The sequence below is a fragment of the Nanorana parkeri genome, unplaced genomic scaffold (genome assembly GCF_000935625.1).
Source record: "Nanorana parkeri isolate BGI_ZX_2015 unplaced genomic scaffold, ASM93562v1 scaffold990, whole genome shotgun sequence".
Classification (NCBI taxonomy): domain Eukaryota; kingdom Metazoa; phylum Chordata; class Amphibia; order Anura; family Dicroglossidae; genus Nanorana; species Nanorana parkeri.
Genome location: NW_017307258.1, coordinates 410708 through 428666, shown reverse-complemented (window position 1 = coordinate 428666; position 17959 = coordinate 410708). Strand labels below are relative to the sequence as shown.

General features: G+C 41.4%; 1 protein-coding gene across 1 annotated transcript in view; it reads right to left on the bottom strand.

The window, feature by feature from the left end:
• Nucleotides 1-2944: 2944 nt before the first annotated feature.
• Nucleotides 2945-17959, bottom strand: part of PPP3R1 (protein phosphatase 3 regulatory subunit B, alpha) — a 52999-nt gene continuing 37984 nt past the window's right edge. Inside the window, exons 3-6 of the mRNA XM_018566946.1 lie at nt 14048-14224; nt 9667-9726; nt 7055-7239; nt 2945-3298 (exon numbers count right to left, since the gene is read on the bottom strand). Of these exons, the coding sequence (XP_018422448.1) occupies nt 3251-3298; nt 7055-7239; nt 9667-9726; nt 14048-14224 (470 nt within the window). The 3' untranslated portion in view covers nt 2945-3250. The remainder of the gene's footprint in view (nt 3299-7054; nt 7240-9666; nt 9727-14047; nt 14225-17959) is intronic.

Genomic DNA, 17959 nt, shown 5'->3' with positions numbered 1-17959 from the left:
GTCACGCGCGGCGCGGGAGGAGGGGGGGGGGGGGAGGATGCTGGGACTCACTGGAAAAAGAGGAATTGGAGAGAAAAAAAAAGCCTCCCAGTTATAAAAATAAAACCTAAAGCTTTCATATCACTTAAAAGGTCAGCTTTCTGGACCTTGCAGTCAAAACTCTAACACGTGCATGCTTTGACTGGATGGGGTCTCAAAAGTTGTCTAGTGTTGGTAACTATTGATCACCAATCCTCACTAAGGAAGCCTAGACCCTGTGGGTCAGTGGACCCTTCAACTGTCAAGAGAAATTTCCCCTTATAGACTTGTAGGTTGTTGGGGGAACATCCTCCCAAAAGTCTCCCCTTGTTGACTCGTTGTCTTAAGTCGCTCATAACCTGGGAGCCTGTACCTCCGCAGTGATTAAGGAGTCCTTAAAAAGTAGAACAGTCTCGCTATAACTTGGCTTCGCTCTTTCAGAACTTGTGGGTATAAGCTATCTGGTCCTGGGGATTTCTTCACATTAAGTTTCTCCAGTCCGCACATTGCTGTTCATTAAACCCATCTTTTTCCCAATCAAATACTGTGGAGAATAATGCAATACCTCAGCCTTCTCCCTGTGATCTGTGATCCACCTCCTGTTTTCATCTTTAATGTGACCGACTTGTTCTTTTACCTTTTTACCGTTAGTACTGTATTATTTTAAGTATTTTTTTTGTTTTTTTACTGACAATGTTGTTCAAATTCTTTTTTTTTTTTTGCCTGGATTGCACTTTTACATCTTTTATTGCATTCCTTGTAGTTCGGAAATGCCAATGTTGTCCCTTCCACATTATACTTTTAAATACAAGCCTCTTCTCATTGATATGCTGGATTCAGCCACGCAGATTTAACCATTGTTTTTATTTTTGTTGCCCGAGGGTATGCACTGGCAAATGCGATTGTTTAGTTTATACTTAAAACAATCCCATTTTCCCTCCATGTTTTGTTAAAAATAAAATTGGTCCCATTTGGCATCCTGCAATAAGAATGCTAGCTTATCAAAATGTCTGACGGTTCTCATTCATCCAGGTCATGGTATATCTGTAAAAAATAAGTCAAGTCAAATGGACTTGCTGTATTTTTCTTGAAGACGTTTCACTGGACATCCAACCAGCTTTCTCAATTCAGAATGATCTGTACAAACATTTCTCTGGGAATAAATATGGTGAATGTCGCTCCAATCCACATAATCTGTTAGTCACAACCAGGTGTTGATTGTATTTGCATAATTGGAGTTAAGAGGTTAACATCATTGTATGTGGCAGACAATAGATGTGTTACAACCCCCCCCACCCCGCAATCTCTATTCAAGCTTGTCAAAGTTTGCCTTTTTGCAGTTTAGAGTTCTTGTCAAGCCACCATTCCTCTTTTCTGTAACCTACTGTAAATGTAATCATCCTGTGATCACAGTTACCCAAGTTTTCCGGTGTCTGCAACCAGCTCTGTTTGAAATGATTCGATCTAATGTAGCATTCATCCGATTTGGGACTTCTGCCGTTTGTTCCATGAAACCGTCCTGCAATAAATTCAGGAAATGGCAAGCCTTGGTTGAGTGTGCGGTTCCTTTTGTCCAACCAATGTCCGGTGCGCCCACTTCTAGCCATGTTCAGCTTTATCAAAATAGAACATAAGACCAAAAGACCGAATAACAAGTTCCATCTTTTTATTCATACAGTATGAAGTTTTCTACAGTTCCTACAAGTTATATAGCATGCAAAGGAAACAAACAATGAAAAAAAACAAAAAAACATTCAACATTAACCATTTCCCTCACACAAATTAAAAAAAAAAAAATCTCCAATAAGGAAATGCTTGCTATCTGAAAGTCGGCCTAGGTATGCACAAGCATTAGAAATAGAAAGCATCCGCTAAAATGTTTAAACACAACGTATGTACAAAAAAAAAAAAAAAATTTCCCAAAAGACTAAATCCCCCTTGAAGCAGAGCACATGGCAGCTGACACTGGAACAGAAGACCACTGGCTTGTTTGGCAATTTCTTTTTTTTATTTTAATATTTATATATATATATTTATATATAATGCAAACTATGTAAACAAGAGGAACATTTCAAAAAAATCGATCTACATGCAAAACTCCATGTCATGCAAGGACACCAAGCACCTTGATTTCTCTCGCACAGACAGAGCCCATGATGTGCAGCACTCAGTTGAAGGAACAGCTATGGCAAGCAGGCAATACTTTACCTGCCCTCACTAAATCACTAAAAAAAAAAATGGATATGGTTTCAAGAGTCCAAAAAAAAAAAAGTTGTTTGGTTTTACTTTTTTCCAGCCAATAGTACAACAACAGAAAAAAAAGGAGGTGGAAAAAGTTAAGTGTCTCACTACTTTTATATCACACATGATGGGAGTAATTACGGACAGAGCAGAACAAAATGGCTTATTTTCACAAACAGTAATAGAAAACATTCCACCAGGACAAAGAACCTCTCCTATAACCAATATACATATATTGTCACCAGTCATGCTGCCTGCAGTAGTCTGTTCAATTCAGTTGGCAGGGAGGAGTGAATAAATCCTGACTATGTCAAATCGGCTTATATAAATGGACAGGGGTCCTTGTAGAGTGTATACCTATTGCAGCTGATGGAATAGTACACTTTGGATGACTTGCTTTGGCAACTACAGAAAGCAAGAGATATAGGTTCTGTGCAGTTGCTATTAACAGTTCTTCACTTGGCAGTAACATTCAAGTATATTTACAAAGTATACATTTTTCTACAATATATATATATTTATAAAACTGTGTGAAATAAAAGTAAGGATTTATATTCATGTATTGAACGGCTTATGTTCTGCTTGGCACTTTTTACTCTAGGTTTTGTTTTGTCGTTTCTTTTACTCAAGTAAATTAAATTAAAGCCCACCTAATGACTACATAGAAAGCTATATATATATATTCCTTGTTTATAAAAGATGAAGAAACAAAATAAATAGAAAAAAAAAAGCCAACTCCCTTCTTTTTCTCCATCACACTGATATGCTCCTCCCCATTGTGCTGTCCTTCAGACTTTAAAGTGCTACACCGAGTTATTGAGAGAATAAAAAGTTCAATAACACTTAAGTTGGCTTCATGAGGCTCATGTTGGAAAATGTGGCTTCACAGAGAAAAATACTTCCATTTAAAATACACAGAGCGTTGCTGGACGTCTTGAGCAGATCTTCAGAGATGGAGAAGAAAGCATAAGTGTTGGATGTTGTTCTGAAGTCACACATCGACCACCATCTTTTTGTGGATATCTAAACCACCTACGACCTGCAGGAGAGAGGACGACCTGAATGTTAGTATAACGCGGCATATGTTTATAATGCATGAATTAAGGCTTGTTCTAAACTTGGACAGACACATCAGTACATACATATAAATAACAAAGTGGACCAAAAACAAGATGGTTCTTAAAGTGACACTAAACTCTGGAGCTAAATCTTAAAAATACATTCAAGTACCCTAACTATTAACAATACTGGACCTAATTTGTGTATCACTCGGCTGCAGCTCTTCAAATCATCTCTGAATTCATGCCGACACTCTCCTTCCTGGAGGGTGGCTACTGTTGTTCCCCATGGTCCGTGTGTGTGTGTTGTAAAGTAGCCACCGCTCCAAGCTCGCTCCACAGATGGACTACAATGTCAATGCCAATTAGTAAACTAATAGTGAGATGAACATTCTCTTGCACTCCTGCGTGCTGCTCATTTCAGTATTGGGCTTTCACTAGCATGGTTCCAGATAATGTGATCATGTTGGCTTTAAAATTGTGATCACTGGTATTTGCTGGAGTATCTTTCTGTGTGTACTCACTGCAAATGGGAAAATACTTTCCTTAAGACAGGGAGATATTTAAAATGAGCAAATTTTAAAAAAAGAATTCTTCCCACTTATTTTGTCTATTCATCAGCCTTTAAGAACTCCAAAATGTACCAAATAAAAGCAACCAATTATTTTAAAAAATGTAGGTTTTGCAAATGAGTTCTGGTTCTTGACACGCACTGTCACAGTTATGTGTTAATTGGTCTGAGTACCTAGGCTTTAATGAAAACCACATCACCAAGTACATCAGCTTCTCTTCAAAATTGGGCCCTGCCCCATCCCTCAACTGTCAAATGGCAGTCAGGGGGCAGCCGAGCCTCTGCCAATTGTGATTTAAAAGCAAAGAACAAAGCCAATCTCAACGTTCCAAGTTGTCAGAGAAAGCACATGATCCATGGCTTCCTAAACTAAACACTGCGATCCTTTACATCCATAGAAACTGCCACCTTCGCCTCCATTTAGACTTGCAGAGGTGTGTTCAGTTGCTCAGCTGATGCGGGTGCCGAATTAGCAAACCGCCGCTAAACGCTGTGCTGCAAGTCAGCGCTCAGCACCAACAGCACTCGCAGTGGAAGCGAATGTGGATGCAGAGCGCTGAGTGATGGAGGAGGTGGGGACAGAGTACCAGCAGCCATTTTCACTGTGAGAACACCTGGCAGTGCTGGAGTAAGGTGCCTGAACCCCAGTGGAAGAAATCAGTTTAGTGTGACAACCTACAATTTCATGTTTTGGTGGACGAGCACACCAAATACTCAATGAAAAATGGTATTAGTCAAAAAAATTATCCTCCGCCATTTTGCTTAGCACCGTGCAGTCAAAGTGTTCAATGAACCTGTTGCAGAACAGCTACTCAGCGCTCGGCTAAGAAAGTGAACACACCTCTGTTATGATGGTGCTGCACATGTGATCAGCCATTTGAGGGTTTAAACATTCGGCTGACAGCAGACATAAGCACAATGGCAACTATAGCAGTTCTGATGAGAGGCATGCCTTGAATGGAACAGTTTTTGGAAACCGTTAAATTAGCGGGTTTAGAGCCACTTTAGAAAAAACTACAAAAGCAGATAGAGCCAAAGGAAATCTCACCACTCCAATTCCTTAGCCGCCATCACGACTCCCCAGGCACTGGTCTAATACGTGCGTTTCCACTGTGGACTTTTGTAGTATACGAACAGACCGCACTAGCCAGAGAATTCCAATACTTCAGACTTTATTGAAATTCACAGCAAATCCAGTAACACCGTGAATGAAAGTGTATAAAGCAGCAAATACCAGCACCGCAAACCCACACCAGCTACAAGCTCTCAAGTTTCACCCGTAGGCTTATTCATAGGACCTCTGTGACCTCTATGAATAAGCCTACGGGTGAACATGTAAGAGGTTGTAGCTGGTTGGGGGGTTTGCGGTGCTGGTATTTGCTGCTTTATACACTTTCATTCACGGTGTTACTGGATTTGCTGTGAATTTCAATAAAGTCTGAAGTATTGGAATTCTCTGGCTAGTGCGGTCTGTTCGTATAATATTACAAGACCATATAATCTGCAGTTCAGTATCCGACACCCTAACACATGCCTAATGCTCACCCATCAACCACCTCAAGGTTTTTCTTTTCTCTGCAGAAAGGGTGACCAAAGCAGACCACATACACCCCCAGAAGCAGTCTGAGGTTCACAGGCTTTTTAGTGGAACTACAGACAAGCCACCAAACATCTGAAATGTGTGTACAGTCTTGCCAACCCAAAAATGTGTAGTTTCAGTCCTTCCAACACAGAACAGCAAAGAAGGGAATCGATTTTTTGGTTCAGCAATGTAGCTTTCTATCAGACAATGAGTTGGGTTTTGTCTAATGACCACAGGCCTGACCGTTGAAGGTAAAGATCTGAACAAGAAACCACTGAAGTGAAGTCCGTGGCTGAACAGTGTGGTAGAGGTGTGTAAATCACAGGAAAGGTTGACCAAACTTTACAATACTATTAGATTTTTAAAAAAACTTACGTACTTCAATAGTTCCCAATCATGTCTATATAGCAGTTGACCTGCAGTTCCTCTTTAATAGTGCTACATTTTAAGAAGGACCTGGCAGTACGTTCCTGGTATTAGTGACTTCCTTTTAAAGCTGTTGGCTTGTTGGCTGCAGGGCTGAGTTCTTTGTTAAAGCTTTAGTGGGTCAATGACCTGGAACTATCCTTTGAAAAACACTGATGGCAGCTCCTACTTTTCTGAATACAGTACTCACAGATTTAATTCATCCATCAAAGCTTATATGCATTACACCGCAAACTATTAATATCCTTATAAGCACAGCTTCAGGGGCATCATTGGCACAGTAATGCATACCTAAAACAAACTTCCTTGCTGCTGTTTACCATCAGAGGAAAGACTCAATGAACCTCAAGCTGCAGCGTTTAAGAGCAGATTTATGTAATCGGTAGTAAAGCAAACACATCTAAGCAAACAATATTCAAGACACTTCGCCTTGTACTTAATACAATGAACGGCTGTGCAAAAACTATCTAGATAGATATTTTTATTTTGCAAAACTCCCACCCACATACATAGATATATAAGTACTTAAACACATATTAGGTTTTATATTATTTACAATCAGACTTGCACAGATGGACCAATAGCAGATGACACAGGCACACATGGTAGTAGAAACTGCATTCAAACTATTTTAAATTCAGGTTGCCAGCATTTTATAACATTTTAATAGTCAGCAAACATACCCAACATATCTTAAAATTATCAAAACAATTTTCTTTTGTGTTATATTACTGCTGAAAGCACCTCTACAATACTCCTTATTGGAAAATAAGGACAGAGTGTTCAACATCCTGACCTGATTTATTAAAATAAAGCACTTTGCAGATAAATCCCCCAGCGCAGATCTACTATTCTGCCCTTACTTGATCCTATTCTTGCTGGCAAACACATCCAGGCAATATTATGTTAACCAGCAACTTTGCCATTCTGTTTACACACCAGATTAGGTGGGATAACAGATTTCCAATTGTAATTTTGACTTCTGCCAGTTCACAGCCTAAAAAAATAAATAAATCTGCAAGTTACTTGAAATTGGAGGTGTGGCAAATTCCTGAGTACAGCTCTTTGAGTGTTCCGTCACTCAGCAGTTCAAGCAGATGAACTTTGGTCTGACTGCATTCACGGGAAACACAAAATCACAAACAACTCCATACTTACAGCACAGAATTCTTCAAAAGATATTCTCCCATCGCCATCTTTATCTGCATTGATAATCGTTTTGTCTACTATTTGCTGTAACTGTGTGTCCTTAAGGTTGTTTCCGACCATCATCTTCAACACCTGGAAAAGCTCGCCGTTTGAGATATAGCCATCCTTGTCCATGTCATATATACGGAAAGCAACTTGGGAGGAAGAAAAACAAAAATCATGTCAAATCCATGCCCAGATACCCATGCATAACGCCCAATGCCCAGTTTTGTGTAGGTAATCCCTCTTGGAGATGACTTGCATGCAAAACTTTCCTCCTGAGGTTACCCACAGTGTAACGTTTTAGCCATTTAGAGGAAACCTTTCCACAAACAAGCATGATGGCTGACATTTTTGACATCATGCAAAAGCTTGTTGCAAATGTCGCCGGGAGTCTGTTTAAACAGCCCCGATGCTGGCGACGTACACTGTACGTCGTCAGTCACGAAGGGGTTAAGTTGGACTTCTGGAAAACAGCTGAATACAAAGTTGAAATATATACTTTATTAAGGCCCATTCACTCTGGTTCAGTGTCATTGTGGTCCGTTGGTTTGCGATCCATTTCGCAACGGATGCTAACGGAAGGGCACTGAAAAATGAATGGGTGTGAATGTGGCTAGGGAATGTTGCAGTTTCTAAAATAGAACATGTATGGCTTTATTTCAGCACAGCATACTGTAACTGACCCGGTGTGAATTAGCCCCATTCACACATTCATTTTTCGGAGCCCTTCCGTTCGCACCTGTGGAAAAGCGGATCGCTATGGATGTGAATGAAATCAGAAGGTACAACTCTAATTCAACAGACTCTCCATTGACTTGTGATCTCCTTCCGATTTGGTGGCAATGGGCCCTTAACCCTCAGTTCTGATTCTACAGTGTTTAAGATGCTAGTAAATTGGACCTATAAGTGATGTAACAAGCAGATCTTGCCTTTGAACACTGGCTGAAATTATTATGTGCAAATGGAAAAGTAGTGGTATACTGCAACCCCATATAATGGTCCTACCATCATGTTTAAGGTCCTCATAAATGATCACATGCAACATTCTTATGGGATATACTGGGAATCCCATCTTTTTTTTTTTACCATTTTGTGATTTTAAACACACAACCGTTGCAATTCTTGGCTCAGGCTTTAAGGTTTGCTTTACCTTTGTCAGCAAAAGGTTAAGATGCTTTTTACTGCAATTAAATGCAAAAAAGGGGAACTTTCCTGCGTGGGGATCCATTATACACACTGGCTTTATTATATACCTGGCTGATTGTCTACTTTGACTAAGCACCAGACAGGACTAAAGGCTTGAGCTTAGGCTCCATTATTTCCTTCTGGCACTCAGGTGTCTGTGCGACATCACACATCCAGAGTGGGCCAAAAATACCAAAGATGCTGGAACACTGCATGCAGAGCTGCTTCTAAACCCGAAAAGACTCTCCTGGCTCCAATCCAACATATGCACACAGTAGAGACATGTTAAGAGTAAAAGACTGTTCAACTGAAATTTACATTTTTTCATGAAAATGATATTTTGGGTAGATCCAAGCAAAGTAAATAGGTATCACTTGGTGCCTGTTATCTTCATTCTGTCCTCTGCCCCCTAATACACTGTTTAGAGCCACAAGAAGAAATTTTTGAAAGCCTACGGGGGGAATTTATCAAAACTGAATCTGGAGTAGTTGTCCATGGCAACCAATCAGCTTCTCTCTTCAGTTTGCTCAGGTAAGATTTGAAAATGAGACACAGAAGCTGACTGGTTGCAGTGCAAATCTGCTCCAGATACGGTCTGCTCCAGTTTTGATAAATTCTCCCCTAAGTGTTTAGGATTTGAAAAAGGGTTGGGAGGGGGCAAAAGATCAGGGGTATGGGCATTAACTGGCATTGTAAATTAGGTGTCCTATGGGGCCTACATTGCAGCATGTATACAGGCTCGCTCTAAATAGCAAGTTCAACCACACACATTAGTCTCCATAAAGGTTTCTGATACAACATCCCAACCATACTCTCACATTCCTAGGATGACAAATCTTAATAAAAAGCAAGCAAGACAAGATGTTCAGAAGCAGCGTTTTGTAATTGGGGCATGTAAAGGTGAACAGCAAAGTGCTTCCAAAAAGGTAATAAATCTAGGAGACTGACGTGTTGAAAAATGTAGAACCAATCAAACTTTGCCTTTCCTAAGGAGAAGAGGAAATAACCTCTCATTGTACTGGGTGATTAAAATGAAGATAAACAACTCTGCCAACACTTGTCTGTCTCAGTGACAGACCTGATAACCATTCCATCCCCTTCACCTCCTGTTGGATTCACATTTTAACAGACAAAAGGGAACTCATGTTAGCAGTGAAGATACATATGGAAAGATTCAACTCTTCATATTAGATAGAGATCAGAGGTTGATTATTGTAGACTAAAAAAACATGTTCTAATAAGTCTGCACCAATAGTGCTTTTAGCATAATGTTAGCTGACAGAGGAATGCTGCAGGACAACCAATAATATCTACACAGTTGCATGTCATCATGCCTGCAAAAAATGTCAGAGCCTTTCACACATGGCTGCCTACACACTACGTGCAATACTTACACCTCAGTTTCTGTTCCTTGTCACCCTTTACGCTGAACTGAGAAACTCCTTCGATAAATTCTGCAAATAAAAAAAATAGATCACAAATTTTAGAAATGTATCTTGGATAACTAATGACATTTATTGTCCATGGGCGTAGAATTTCAACCAATCCTAACAGGTGACCAATAAATAAGACACATCTAATCTACACAGTGGATGTGAATGGAGAAAACTCCTCCCTCAGACCCATTTATAAAGGCCTGCGGGGTCATTACTTCTACGGTAGTGAAGTTGTGGTTGCTCAGGAACACCGATCTGTGACAACCATTGCTTTCTATCCTTTGTTATTTCCAGGATTTCCGGTGAATGTATATCTTGACTTGCTATTGTAATGTTTACCTTAAAACAATATTTGCTTTCTGGAGACGCGCACATGAGTAATGCACATAGAGTGAGGCACTTACAATGACCTGAGGGGACTGACGGGAAGGCTAAAACTGCTGCAAGTGCAAACCGCCACAAATAACTATTCACATGCATTCTCCTTCAGAAAGATCTCCAATCAAGACAATAGCAATCTAATCTATGAGAAAGTAGAATCCTGAGCACTCATAACTTTTTCTCTTTTATAGCATTTTTACATACGCAGGCTGGAAAAATCTGGCCAATGATGACTGTCTTAAAGTGACTCAATTCAGATGTTGAATCTTAAAAATGCATTCAAGTACCCCATCTAGACCTGGTGGTTGGGTGATACTTGGCAGGCATTAAACACCAGCCAAACATTTTGGCATTCATCTTATGGATACATAATGTGTGTAAACATGTAATAACCTTGGCAGTTTCATTCTAACTATATGTAGAAACATTTAGAAACCTTAAAATAAAGATAATTTACATTACAGGGAACTTGCTACTTTTAAGCTACTAAACCAATAGCACCTATAGGTGGTCAAGAAGACCATCAATCACAGCAATGGGCTAGAAAGGTGAAGTGGAGGGGCCCATAACTCAACATTGGGAGCTGGAGTTGATATTTGTATAATAATGTACCCCAGGTTTGATGACTCCCCCAAAGTATGCGACGTTGCATATGTTAAGTTCAAGAGCTGCTGGCCTTTCTGCATCCTTAACAGATATTATCAGAAGAGGTCAAATAAAAAGCTACGTTTAGAACGTAATTCTTTCAGACACTTTCACTACACAGAGCAACAGAACTATACAAATTCCAGCAATTAACTCATATATTCCCCCACAGCTGGGCATGTTGAGGTTTTATAGCAAAGATCCAAGTCTTTCTCAGTTAAAGAGTACGAGCAGCATAAAGCCATGCAATGCTTGAAAACAACAAAAAAGCATTCATTCCTATACTGTACTATAAAACAAGCAGGCTAACCAAATTTAGTTGGCAACAACCAAAAACAGCTTGAGGCTAGCCACAGGATCCAGATGGTAGTTGGATGCACAAGGGCAATCTGTGTATCATTCAATCACAGAACACCTTAAGGGGAATAAAAACTGGAGCAGCTGTGCATGGCAACCAATCAGCTTCTCTCTTCAGTTTGGTCAATTAAAATGTGAAAATAAGAGATTGGTTGCCATGCACAGCTGCTCCAGTTCTGATAAAAGAACACAAGGCAATTTAAGAATAGAAGAGGGAGAAGGAACGGTGCTGCTCTTGACTGTATGAGAGATGGAAGTGCGATTTACAATGCCAGAACTTTGGCGATTGCTGTAGTCGCTGGGATGACCAAAAGTATGGGTTTTACCCAACGCCTCAGTATCCACACATGTAACACCCATGAGAGGCAATTTATTGGTATATATAGTCCGGGCAGGACAAATCCCAGGAGCCAGGTGACCAATGTGCTTACAAAGTTACAGCTAGCATCCAACTCTTGAGGTTTTTCTATAGTAGTTGTCAATGGAGCTGGCTACTAACATAAATCCTGCTGGCTCCTGGATTGGACAGACTGGCTCCTGGATTCCATATTAAATTTGTCCACCCCTGGATTTAATGAGAGATACAATTATGGACCTCTCCTGAAAATGATAGCTACCTGGCTATTAACTGATCCTCTGGCTTTAGCAAGTTATTATATAAACAAGGTGAATTATAGCAGTACACTTTTTACTTGACAGTTCATTCGTTAAGATGGAACATTTGCACTGAACCAATGAGAGCTCCATTCACTGGTTACCTACAAATCCCTTTATTTGAAAAGCCTGAAACTCTATGAATACTGAAGCAGCAGAGAGGTACTGAAAGCCTGCATATACCTACAGCAGCTGTCGCTATCCTCTGCTTCGCCTGCATGCTGGACAGGGTTTGACAGGCAACATTAGGACACTTACAGGTAGTGTCACAGCTTCCTGGCAAGCATGTTGCACATTTTCATGAGCTTTTTTGCATGTCTAAACTCACGTTCTTCCATTGCCTGCAATGTTTCATGAGCTGCCAGTCAAAACACGCGTCTTTATGTACGCGTGTAAAAACACGCAAATAACTGCGTGCTGCTCGCGTGCGTACACATGTGCAAAACCGATACAGCCTAGATGTGAACCAGGCCTAAGCCCTCGTTCACACCTGAACGTTTTACGCTCGACGAAAGCTCTACAAAACGCTCAAAAATATAAATCCCATTGTATTCAATGGTCTCGTTCCCACCTTGGCGTATTTCCGCCCGTCCCTAACGCGCTACAAAACGGTCCACGCCTGAAAAGGTACATGTACTACTTTGGGCCGTTTTGTTGCGCGTCTCCATTGGGATACAGCCAAGAAGCCTTCGGAAACGCACGTTTGTTGCGCAACTTTACCGCGAATCGCGATAAAAAAAGACTGCAAAAGAAAGCGTACATATTTGTGTATGTTATCAAGAGCTCTTTAACATAATGCAAGTCTTGTTTGGTTTTTTTTACTTTTGATTGGTCCAGCGAAGTAACCTCTAATGTAGAATATACCAAATCCAGATGGCTTCTGGGGATGCTAAAAATCTTGTTTGGCTTCATGATGGATACTACTGGCAGCTCTGGTTTGCTAGGAGCTGCTGTTGTGAGTTCCAGGTTTCATACAGTGAAGGAGAGCCGCTCTGGTCCCCTTCCTCCCACCTCAACCATTGATAAAACGTCGGTTATTCTTTTCACTGGGCTCAAGATGTTCTAGAAATGGACACGGGGAGGAGGCCGAATGACAAGACTTCCCCTTGTCCAATCAGAGATCACTGAGGGGAATTTATCAAAACCTGGAGCAGGTGGCCACAGCAGCCAATCAACTCCCATCTTTCTTTTTCAAAGCTTAACTGAACTGAAAGAGAAGCTGATTGGTTACCATGGGCAACTGCTCCAGTTTTGATAAATCCCCCTTGTCTTCTGTAGACTTTTCAGGTTTAGGCTTTCTCCCACACTACTTAAATGACGTGCTTTACTCCCGTTATGTCCCTGTTGGAGAGATTTTACCTTACTGCTTATCTTGGTGATAATGGTTTTACAGGGACAGGTTAAAATTGCTCAGACTGACACAAAGACAGCAATACAATTCTGACCAGGTGTTCTAAAAAAAAAAAAAAACACACACACTCTGCAGCTTCAATAGTATTGGTTGTCGTATTGGTGACCAATTACTAGTATTTGTACATTGAAAAGCTCTATTATGTGTACATAGAATCAGCTGGAAATATTTAAACGTCTTCTTTCAAAATACATTTTAGAGTATTTTATTCAAGTCTATGTGAATGTCTCCATGCCGTATCGGTTACTATAACTGCATGTCTTAATACAACATACATATTCAACAGTTCAGGGCCTCAGATCAACCTGACATTCTCTCGGTGGCCATCTACAAAGGGGGTTCAGCTTATTAGTAAATGGGTAAGGCTTAACTTACAGAAGGCCTGCAAATACATTGTCACCCGTCCATAAAAAAAGGCAATGTATACACTTTCTACCTACTTCAACCGGTTCACTGTGATAACATCTGTTCTACAAACATACAGGGGTTACCCAACGTCACAGGTCTATAAATTGTAATGTCTATGCAGGCAAACGTCATTACAAAGATGTACGCATTAACCGAGTGGCAAATAGGACTTATGTGTAAAGACTCTTAGGCAGTAAATCACCTTGGCCTTTTTCCTCTAACATAATCTACAGCATGCCGTGACACTAATTTGTTCACTTTAATGGTTTCTGTGGTTTATAAAAGTCCTGATGGCCGCTGTCATTTTCTTTGTATGAAGATTCAAAGAAAAACAAAACCTGAATCTTTTCAGAAATATATCTACAATAATTGATATATAAAACAGTATCCGTATCATATAAACTTCAGCCAGACTCATTGTTTACATCATATGCTGTACAGAAAACTGAAAGGCTTAAGTATAACGAAGAAAAGATGTCTTACCTTTAAAGTCTACCTCTCCGTTCCCATCGGTGTCAAATATGTCTATTACTCGCTGCACGAGAGGGTTCTGTTGGAGCTCAGGTAAAGACATGAATTCCTCCACACTCAGAGATCCCGAGTTGTCCAAGTCAAGTTTCTTAAATCTCTTTCCTAGCCTTTTGATCTCATCAGCATCGACTACAAGACAAAGGAAATGTGTACATTATTATTGGGTTATGTTTATGTAGTTGCATAAAAACGGGGAGACAAGTCATAACAGATACAAAGCTAAAAGAAACAAAAAAAAAAACTTTTCCTTGCTCAGACGGAGCGGCTGTTTACGTTTGTGCGGTCAGAGACAAAATGTTCAAATGATTAGTCCAATTACCTAGTCTTCTGCCAGTGCCAGCCATACCAGTCAAATCTGAGGCTCACTTGGAACTATGTTGACTCGTAGACTAAGCGGACAGGCACGGCTAATACTTGCCTAATTCCGCATGATCACATGGCATAATTAATGTGGACAAGCTAAGCAGATCACTGGTCATTTCATGCCGGCACAGTTGGGGGATACTGAATGAGTGCAAGCAGATTTTACAACCTTCGCTTGTTATGAAAGCAAAAAGGTACAATTTTAAAAAATATTTACAAGGCGCACTGCAAGGGTGAATGCATTTTTACCCTGGAGAATTTGTAAACAGTTCTGTCACATGGAATAGCCCTGTGCAACAGAGAATAAAACCTTACTTTCCTCTGCTGCAGTTGAGTGACACATGTCTTGCCCCCCTGCCTGTGACTGGACAATAAAAGGAGAAACAGTAGCTTCCCGTCTCCTCCCATCAGCATACTGATTGCATTACAGACATACAAAATCTGCAGGGGATCAAATCATTAGTATCCTCACTGTTTATATTTTAGAACATAGTATCCTTTCTGCTTACGGTCTGTCCCTCCTCACTGCAGTACAACATGGGTTGAACAAACACTTTTGGGTGTGTTGGATGCCTGTGTCTTGGGGGTGCATCTTTTTCTTATGGTTACCAAGTCACCAAATTAGAACAACAACTATGTTATATTTGTTACATTTTTCCCGCTCACATAGCCTAACATCAGACTGTAATTGCCGCTTGCATAAAACATGCTCAGTTCTCAAAGAAAAGGTTTTCACTATACTGAATGCAAGGTGTGGGGGGTGTTTATGATAATGCCTGTATATATAATGTCTGTACTGTGCTGACAGATCTCATTAGTGGTCAACTAGATTTGAACAATATCCTAACAAAGGGTTAAAGATTTAGAAGCATTATATGTTAATGAGGGGGAGCTTAGCCGGTCCTTAAGCTGGCCATACAGAAAATTGCACAGTGGGTGCCGCTGTCAGCACCCTTTCGGCCAGTCGGAAAATCTGTAAACAGAGCTGGCAGCCAATGAGCTGCTGGCTACTGGCTATATAATAGTAAAAGATATCTAAAAAGTTAAGAAATACATATTTGTAAATGTTGGGTATGATGCGTAAATAGGAACACTTAAACATAGTGGGGGTTTTCTCAAATGTGTCTGTGAAAGTGGAAACACACCAAGGAAGACAGTAGTGAGAGGTCGGGTGGGAGGGTATGCAGGTATCCAACACACATGGAAGTGCTCAATGCGGAAACATTTTGTCAGTGGCTGTAACTCAGCAAAAGCGCAAAGATAGACTGCAAGGAGTGACCACTGGCAGACAATATACTTATAGTATAGAAGGCTGCCCTGGTTCCGATTCTCTAAAACAGCTATAAGGGCTGCAATTGCTGAAGATGCTTTTTGCCTGGCCGCTATGCCAACCAAGTAGCTTAAGGCTGGGCGTACGGAATGCGCGCTTTACCGCGATTTGCTGTAAAAGAAACGCGCGACAAACGCGTCCGGCTGTATCCTAATGGATACCTGCGGCAAATACGCCCCAAAGAAGCTCCTGTACTTCTTTGGGCATAGGGCTTTTTCAGCGCGTTCCTACGCGCTGTAAAACGCCCAGGTGGGAACCATGCCCATAGGCAATTATTGGTTTTCACATGTTGAGCGTTTTACAGCGCGTAGGAACGCGCTGTAAAACGCCAAGGTGTGAACCAGGCCTAAATCATTTCTGAGTAAATGTTCAACAAGCATGTAAATCGGAAAAGACCTCCATCTGTACGTTTCTTCTGGATCGGTGATTCTGCATCAAAGCCACTGGGTCAACAAATGCCAAACTACTAACATTTTCAGAAGGAACGGTTGCCCTGCACATTTCTGCCATGGCAGGTATTCTTTTATAAAGAATGGTGCATCAGGTTGTTCGATTGGAGCTACCATAGTAATACTAAGCAATGGGTCTGCATGGAATGTGCACTCAACCACTCTCTACAGTCCTATGGATTCCTCCGGAGTACAGACATGCTACTCTAGACGCCTGGCATAAATACTACTCGCAACTGATTAAATATTACAATTCACCATTACTGGCTCTCACAGGACACTCCTACGTCCCCACAGGATTCAATAACTCCAGTTTCCTTTTATGGTCTTCCACAACTTCTGAGGTTTACACCAGATTTGCACTGGGATCCCAACTGCTTCCTCTACAAACCCTCAGGTAACGTTGGGGGGGACACACATCCCTTGGACTCCTGGAGATTCCGACAGCTGCATCACTTTGTATCCTCTCTTCCTCCACTCCAAGGTGGACCTCTCCCCTATTGAAACCCTTTTACACTCATCAACTCCCCCCACCCTTGGAATCTCTCAATTATACAAAATTCTCCTGACAACACATACTACAGATCAGTGGTTCTCAACCTGTGTAACCTCAGGACCCTCATTTGTCCTTGGCCTTGAAGTCACACTGCAATTGAATGCACAGCATTAGGGTACCACGCATTCCGGTGCGGGCGTAAGAACTGTGGGTGGGAGGTGCATTTGGCATGCCATTCAAATGAACTGCAACGCAACACCTCCCACACCAGAATGCACGGTAGGTGCGGTTGCGTGGCACAGTGCATTAATCGAACGGGCCCTCAAAAACACTGGCACAATCTGACACGCTCACAGACATTCTCACATACACACTCCCAAAAAAATGTAATGTAAATTTTTTGTAAGTTCCACCGAACCTCCCCACCTTCTGAGAACTGGAGTGGATCCTCAGCCAGGGGTCCAGTGTGGGCTGCTGTGCTGGAGCTTCATCCATATGTGCATTGCTGGTGCGCTACCTTGCGCTCCCTATAGAGGTTTTCGGGAGCCACAATGTGATGTCACTCTTGTCCAGGCACCTCTATAGGATACGTGAAGGAGCTGCAAGCAATGCACATATGGATGGAGCTCCCTCACAGCCATAGCTCCATCCCATCTCAAGCTGAAACTAGGAGCTGGGCAGCATATTTTGAAGCACAGCATGGTGCAGGAACTGACAGTGATGTGCTAGGGGGAGACAGAGGGGCCTCTCACCTAAAAAAGTATAAAGGCTTGCGGCGACCCACTGAAAACGGGGGCGCGACCCACTTCTGGGTCACTACCCACCAGTTGAGAACCAAGGCTATAGATGCTCCTTCTTATATCTCCACATGGGAAAGAGTTCAATGTGACCTTTGACGCTCAGACACAAAAGATTCGGTCTCAACTCGTGCTCATCCATCAGCACTCGGGTTGTTGAATCATCCTTTAAATTCCTGGCTCACCGGTACTACACCCCGACCTGCCTCCTCTACATGCACCCTTCTAGACCAAATACTTGTTGGGAGAAATTGTGGCGACGTACACTCATACTTGGTGGCACTGCCTAGGAATCTCTGGGGCCAGGTCGTGCACTTTATTAACCTAATCACTGATTCGTCCATTAACCTAGACCCCCCCCCCCCTTCTATGTTTACTACATTCCTCTGCCATACCGTTATCCAAATATAAACAACCTCTGCTCACTCA